Here is a 7,656-nt window from a genome sequence, read left to right as displayed (position 1 = left end):
TGGGTTTTCTGTACAATGTCAGCTAGTAGAATGAATCCAGTAATTTCAAGCAAGGTAAAATGTATTAATGTATACTTTGACAAATACAAAATGGCGGATTTCACTTATTACCAAACGTCACCATTTTTTATCAGCCGAATTTCATTATAATCCCGAGCGGTAATCGGAATTCCAAGTGTCGTCTGCTAGAATATAATCCAACGAATGAAGTCACGTGATCAACTAGCGGATTGCATGTCAGCAGAAAATTTCTATGAAACACAAAGTGGACCATATTCTTATGTTGTTTCAGTGAATTTTAGCAATAAATCACGCTACGTCTCATATTTTGTCAGTCACTATTTTTTTTTTTAAATCGTGATTCTTTGAAGGAATTGTCACTGGTTATAATAAATTGATATTAAAGATAAATACTAAGAGAAGTTAATTGTAATGGCCTCACTAGCTCATAGAATCCGCAAAAACTTAATTTATATATTTAATTATCAACAAAAATGGCGTCATACATAAACAAACTATATAAAGATCTTGATAATCCAGTAACTAAAATTATGCAGGGAAACAACTCTATTTCGAGTTCTAATTATTCAGACCACAATACTACATTACTCCTTATCTTTAGATTGGTACAAATACTAAATGCAAAACTGAAAATGAGATTCAAAATGTGAATTAATAACAATTACAATAATCATATTGAATATTTTGAAACAAACAAAACTGACATTATTTCTTTGCCTTACAGTCTACAACATAGTCCTTAAATTTTTCTGGGGCGCGTTTTATCCTTAGAGATTTCCGTGTAGGATTAGTGTTTGTTCCTTGTACATCCAAAGTATTTGTATCGACTTGATTTCCGTTATTCCTATTAATTTGTTCCTGATCACTATGATTATTATCATTTACGGTATTTTCATTTTCACATGCAACACTTTGATTAGGATCTGAATGTACACTATCCTTTTGACTTTGATCACTTTTATTTTTGTCACGCGAATTATAATCTAACAACGTAGAATTTTTGATAATGTCATCCAAATTTGTTTCATCTTCCTCGTCTACACTTCGCGAATTTAAATTATCACTTATTGCAATAACAGATCTTATTGGAATTTCCAACAATTTAAAATGCGAGGCATTTCGCGTAATGCTTTTGCCATCTGATAATCTTGTCGCAGTAATCATTGTACCTTTCACACGTACTACTACATACGGTTGCGGATCATAAGGAGTAGTCAGTTTACATTTTTTCTTGATTTTCACTAACACAGGATTTCCGACAATAAACTTGTGTGGTTTCACATGCCGCTTCTGGTTTGCATACTCTTTTATCTCCCCTTTTTTCTTTGTGTCCTTGGCAAGGTATTCTCGATTTTCAGGAACATCGACTTGAAACGTAGGTAATTTAGTGTTGACTATCCGCTTCATGAACATTTCATATGGAGATTTACCAGTTGAAGTTCTAGGTGTTGCTCGGTAATTCAATAAGAAAGAATGAATTTCCGATCTCCAATCAGCTCCTTCGATATTGACTGTCTGTGCAAATTTAACTAAAGGTTTCATAAATCGTTCCGCCATCCCATTAGCTTCTGGCCATAATGGGGTAACCGGAGAATGTTTACAACCAATGTCCCTCAAATATTGTTTAAACTCGAAACCGTTGAACGGAGGACCGTTGTCACTTTTGAGAGTTTTTGGTATTCCAAACAACACAAATATCTGTAATTGTGGTTTGACAACACGAAATGACGTAGAAGTTACTATTTCAACTACAGGATACCGAGAATATTCGTCAATCATAACTAATGCATACTCGCCGGTAGGAAATGGTCCACAAAAATCTACACACACACGTTCCCATGGATGATTTGGCAGAGTTGTCATAACCAATGGATCTCGATTATGTTCAGGTGTAGCCGCCTGACATGGAATACAATTTTTGATTTCTGAATCCACCATTTTGTCCATCTGTGGAAACCAGACTTTTGACCTTAATAGTTGTTTAGTCAATGTCATTCCTTGATGTCCATCATGGCTTAATTCTACAACTTTACGGCGTAACTTCTCTGGTAGTAGAACTTTGTCACTTCTTAGAATAATGTCGTCTATAATACTAAGTTCGTTAAATATTGATGCATATGGTCGAGTATTCGAATCTGCATGGCAATCACGTTCTCCACCGTTTGCAATGTATTTGCGTAACTTATTTAACGTATTGTCTTTAATGGTTTCGTCATGAACTTCTTTTAGCGTAACGGCTGGGAGTGAACATTGTTTTATTATAGCTCTAACAGTTTCTTCACAATGTTTATAAAAATGTTTATCATCGTCACTATTAGGATCAGGATGTCTGCTAAGATAATCAGCTGGGTTGAATTTTCCTTTTTCGTAGATAAGCTGAAATTCAAATTGTTGCAAGTACAACAACCATCTTTCTAATCGAATGGGTGGTCTACTATTTGGATTATTAAATAATGGTAACAACGGTTGATGATCGGTCACAATTTCAAACTTTGAACCAATAACATACATATAAAGTCGTTCACAAGCCCACCGTGCTCCCAATGCTTCACGTTCTATTTGACTGTATCTTTGCTCGACCTTAGTGAGGGATCTGCTAGTAAATAAAATAGGATGCCAAAATCCATTTTGTTTTTGGGCAAGCATAGCTGCAATACCAGTTGGACTAGCATCAACGTACACTCTAGTTGGTAATGCGGTATTGTAATACGATAATGTAAGATCTCTAGAAAGACTAGATTTAAGTTCATCAAATGCCTGCTGTTCTGTTGGACCCCATTGCATAACAGCATTTTTCTCTGTCAACTTCCGTAGTGGCGTTGAAATTGTTGAGAACTGAGGTATGAATCTCGATGAAAAAGCTAACATACTCAAAAATGATCGAACTTCGCTTACTGACTTGGGCATTTGTAGTCGTTTGATTGAAGCTATTTTTTCTGGATCAGCCTTCATTCCTTGGTCCGAAAACACAAATCCAAAAAAAATCGATTTGTGATGACATAAGTTTACATTTTGATTTATTAAGTGTTAGTCCGCACTCCCGGAAGCGTTCAAATACTGCCTGTAACGCTTGATTATGATTCTGAACAGTTGAACCATAAACTATAATGTCATCTCTAATATTAATTACTCCAGGAATGTCACCAACAGTTTTATACATAATGTCATCGAAAATATCTTGAGATGATATGGCACCATAGTTTAAACGTTTATATCTCTTTTTACCATTAACACCATAAAATGTTGTAAGATGTCTAGATGTCTCTTCCAGCTCAATTTGATGATACGATTCATTCATATCTAATTTGCTAAAATGTTGTGCTCCATTTAACTTAAACGCTATATCTTCCACTGTATGTGCTTCAGTAATAGGCCTCTTAATAGCGATATTGACTGGTCGCATATTAACACAATATCTGATGGAATCTGGCTTATGAGGTTTTGTTGCTATTACAGGATTTGTACACCATGACGTAGCTTCATTAGATGGGACATCCTCAATGATATCTTGATCCATCAACCGTTTCTCTTCTGCCACGGCTTTGTCTTTTAAGTTGTAAGGTACTTTTCTCTGTTTCTGGATAACAGGTATAACAGAGTTGTCGACGATAAATGATGCTTTGTATTTGGTGTGCTTACCTAAACCAGTAAATATATCTGAAAAATTGTCTACTATATTGTCCACAGTATTACACGATGGCTGTACATTATGAACCTGTTTGTTGAATTGGATTAGTCCTAAACTCATTGATGTTGCAAGGCTTAATAATGGACTAGACCTGACCGTACCCTTTACTACAATGAATTTTACAGTTTCTGTTTTGCTATTATTTTGGCATGTCACAATAGCATGAAAACATCCTACCACTGGAACTATATTGTCACCATAGGTGTAGAGTTTAGTGTTAGTAGGTAACAATTTTAATTTATTCTTATTGTCCAGTCTGTCTTGAATTTTGTTAAAACGATCTTCATCCAATAAATTTGAACTTGACCCAGTGTCTATTTCAAATTGAACTTTAACCCCATTTACAAAGATTTTGACAGTTGATGAAAATTCATCTTTATCAGAGTTAATCCAAGATTTATAAACACAGTCCGGATCAGATACATCTTCTTCATAAACCTCCTTTACTCTACTGTGCTTACGATATTTATTTTTAGAACCATGATTGCGAGGCTTTAAACATTTGACAGCAAAATGTCCGTAACCACCACAGTTGTTACACTGAACACCAGATGCGGGACAGTTGTGTCTACCCTGTTGATGGTCGACATTACAAAATGAGCAGTCTGATTTTACATTTTTTTGTTGACTTTTATTTTCTTTTGACCACCGTCTGTTTCTTGATTGACTTCTTGGTGTGTTAGGCCTGGGTTTATATGAAAGGACTTTATTGACTTGACGTTCCCTTTTGGCCTCTATTTCTCCTGCTCTACAGTGAGTATCTTCTCTGCTTTGAGCTTTCTGTAAGAATTTTTGTAAATCATACTTTTTGTCCATAGCCTGTCTTCTAAATTCAGTGTCAGTAATAGTCAAAGCTAGATGATATAAAATTTGTTCATCAGTGTCATTGAATTCACAGTACTGAGACGCTTCACGAAGCCTTACTTCATATTGGTTGATTGTTTCGCCTTCCGTCTGACGCAAATTCCCGAATCGAAATCTTGCATGGGCAGTGTTTTTGAGTGGAATATAGTAACCATTTAGCTTTTCTACTGCTGCTGTGTATGCTGAATTGTTTGCTCCCGTTTCTTCTTCACCCTCACCACTGTCATCAGGTGTTACATCTCTAAGATGTTTGATCTTTTCTCGAATATCACGTCCACCGTAAATCTTCAAAGCATCCAGTCTATCCTGGTCATCGGTGATGCGAAAATAACGAAGACGGGTTTCGAACTCATCCATCCATTTTTCCCCACTTTGGACCGGTTGAAATTGGGTCAGCATCAGCAATGAATGGTGACATCTTAATGTCTCTGCTAGGATTAGCCATGTTGCTGTTTTGGTTTGGTCTGGTTGTATAAACAATGAAATTCTACTATTATTGACTGTTGGTGGATGATGGAAAATGTTTTCCCGCCTTTCAAAATTTACACCTACTTCAAGCAAAAATGAAGAAATTTGTGTCTATTTTTCCACAAATGTCAATAACATTTAGTCTACAAAAGTTCTTTAAACCGGCACCATCCTCGTCGCCATATGTAATGGCCTCACTAGCTCATAGAATCCGCAAAAACTTAATTTATATATTTAATTATCAACAACAATGGCGTCATACATAAACAAACTATATAAAGATCTTGATAATCCAGTAACTAAAATTATGCAGGGAAACAACTCTATTTCGAGTTCTAATTATTCAGACCACAATACTACACTCATCATCTGTGCTAATCATGTCAGTTCCATTTTCCAAAACTAAAGGGGGTATTATTTGCGACACATGTTGGTTAAGTAATTTTTTCAAGGCATTCCAATATGTATTATTGGACGAGACAGCATTGCCGGAGTTTAAACATTCCAGGATTTTATTTTCATACTCCTGTTTTAAAACCTCTTTAAGATTGTTCACTTTATTACGTTGTTTTTTATATTTAATCAGGTCATTTACAGATTTAGATCTTTTTGCAATTTTTCTAAGCCTGTTACGAATGCGAATGTGGCGTCTTATATTTGAATTAAACTAAGGTTTGTCTGAGGGTCTTATAGTAATGTTTTTCTGTGGTATATATTTATCAATGAAGTTGTTCAGAATCTTGTAGAATATTTCGCATGCCGAATTTGTGTTTAAATTGTAAAAAGTATTAATCCAATCGAAATTTTTAATAAGATTGTTTAATAGTTCAAAATTGGCAAGTTTATAAATGAAAATGTTTTTGGTAAAATTCAATGGCTGAGAAACAGCTATATCGAATGTGGCACACACACCTTTATGGTCTGAAATATTTTTTATCAAATTCAATAACTTCAGAGAAATCGCAACATATGGAATCATTTGCTAGTATGACATCAATAAGGGTTGCTGATGAGCTTGTTACTCTAGAGGGCTCATTAACACAGTTCTTTAAGTTATTAGTTAACAAAATTTGGTGTAAAATCGCTGTTGTACTCGTTAGGTCGCCTACGACAAGAACATTGGTTGTGAAATCATATGCAGTTTCTGTAGATCGTTCAAAGTTGGCCCAGAATAGATCATAGTTTTCACTATTTGGGGGTCTGAAGAATGTGCCTAGAAGATACGTAGTGTTCTGTATTTTGAATTCAATCCAAACACTTTCAATCTTGGGGAATTCTAAGTCTAATCTCCTTTTACAAGTTAGTGACATTTTGATTGACATATACGATAACACCACCCCCATAGGAATTTCTATCTTTTCGGATAGGTGTGTGGAAACCTGGCCATGTCAAAGATTCATTTTTTACATTATGATCTAAATGATTTTCGGTAAAGCTACATATTAGATTTTCATCGACATCTTCCTTAATTAAATTAAGTTTATGTCGAATACTTCGTACGTTAAAGTGAAAGATAGAAAGTTTAGGCCTGTACATTTGGGAGAATCAAACCCTCCCTTCCCCGAAACCTAACCCTAGAAGAAGAAAGGTTATATAGAGACCGTGGAACCTGACAGAGAATGGAATGAAATTAATTGTCACTATCTCAGTCATTTCTTTGTTTTCTAACAGTGAGACGACACCACTTCGAGTTGTTTTTGAAGCTAATGCCGGTAGAAAGTCGCTGAATCATTGTCTACACAGTATTATGAACAGTACTGTAGTGTGATTTGCGGTTTATCTTATTTATCTCATCCAAGTGAATGATGTTATTTGTGTAGTTAGTTAAAACTTCTATTGGAGAAAGTTTTTAATTATTGATAAAAGTTACAGGTCCAATCAATTTTAAAGGACGATAGTCCAAAATAGATGAAAATAATTACAACTACAGCCAAATTATGACAAAGTTTGATTTTTTACCAATTCTAGTTATTTATGTCCAATGTGATAATTATTGTTGGTCATATTTCATTAATATGATAATTAAGTTAATCTTTTTCTGAGTGTGTTTCTTGTCGTCATGGAGGAAAAAATGTGGTTCATATGATAATAAACAGTTTACTTTGATGTGTTGATTCAGAAAACATTGAACAATGGCTTTGTTTTGAGTCAATAGAAATAAAAAAAAAATGGAAAATTATAATTGCAATATTGTATATTGTGCCAGGAAAAAACTTTGCTTATTAAAGGGATTGTAAAGAGGTTTTCCATCCTTTTTATGTGTATCGGGTTCATATTTGACTTCTATTTGGGACATTCCAATTCTTCGTCCGATGCCTGTGGTTCTTGCAATTCCAGAAAGAGTTAACCGGAAATGACGCAGCTCCTGCAAGAGAATTCGTTACCAACCCACCACCTTTCCTATAAACATTTTTTTTTATGTTATAAACTTTATCATAAATAAAACAAATCAAGACAAAGTTTTTCAATTTATCACATATGGAAACTAAAGATTCGCACAACAAAAAATAGAAAAGATTATCTAATTTAAACATTCTGATATGTAATATGAAAGTAAAAGGTTTTACATATTTACATTAAAATGTACAATAAACACCAAAATATGAGCACTTGGA

General features: G+C 34.5%; 1 protein-coding gene across 1 annotated transcript in view; it reads right to left on the bottom strand.

The window, feature by feature from the left end:
- Positions 1-726: 726 nt before the first annotated feature.
- Positions 727-7,656, bottom strand: part of LOTGIDRAFT_173142 (hypothetical protein) — a gene marked incomplete at both ends in the record, with an annotated part of 12,229 nt that continues 5,299 nt past the window's right edge. Inside the window, 3 exons of the mRNA XM_009050613.1 lie at positions 727-1,472; positions 3,247-3,414; positions 4,726-5,037. Of these exons, the coding sequence (XP_009048861.1) occupies positions 727-1,472; positions 3,247-3,414; positions 4,726-5,037 (1,226 nt within the window). The remainder of the gene's footprint in view (positions 1,473-3,246; positions 3,415-4,725; positions 5,038-7,656) is intronic.

The sequence above is a fragment of the Lottia gigantea genome, assembly GCF_000327385.1.
Source record: "Lottia gigantea unplaced genomic scaffold LOTGIsca_150, whole genome shotgun sequence".
Classification (NCBI taxonomy): Eukaryota; Metazoa; Mollusca; class Gastropoda; family Lottiidae; genus Lottia; species Lottia gigantea.
This window is presented reverse-complemented; position numbering and strand designations above follow the sequence as displayed.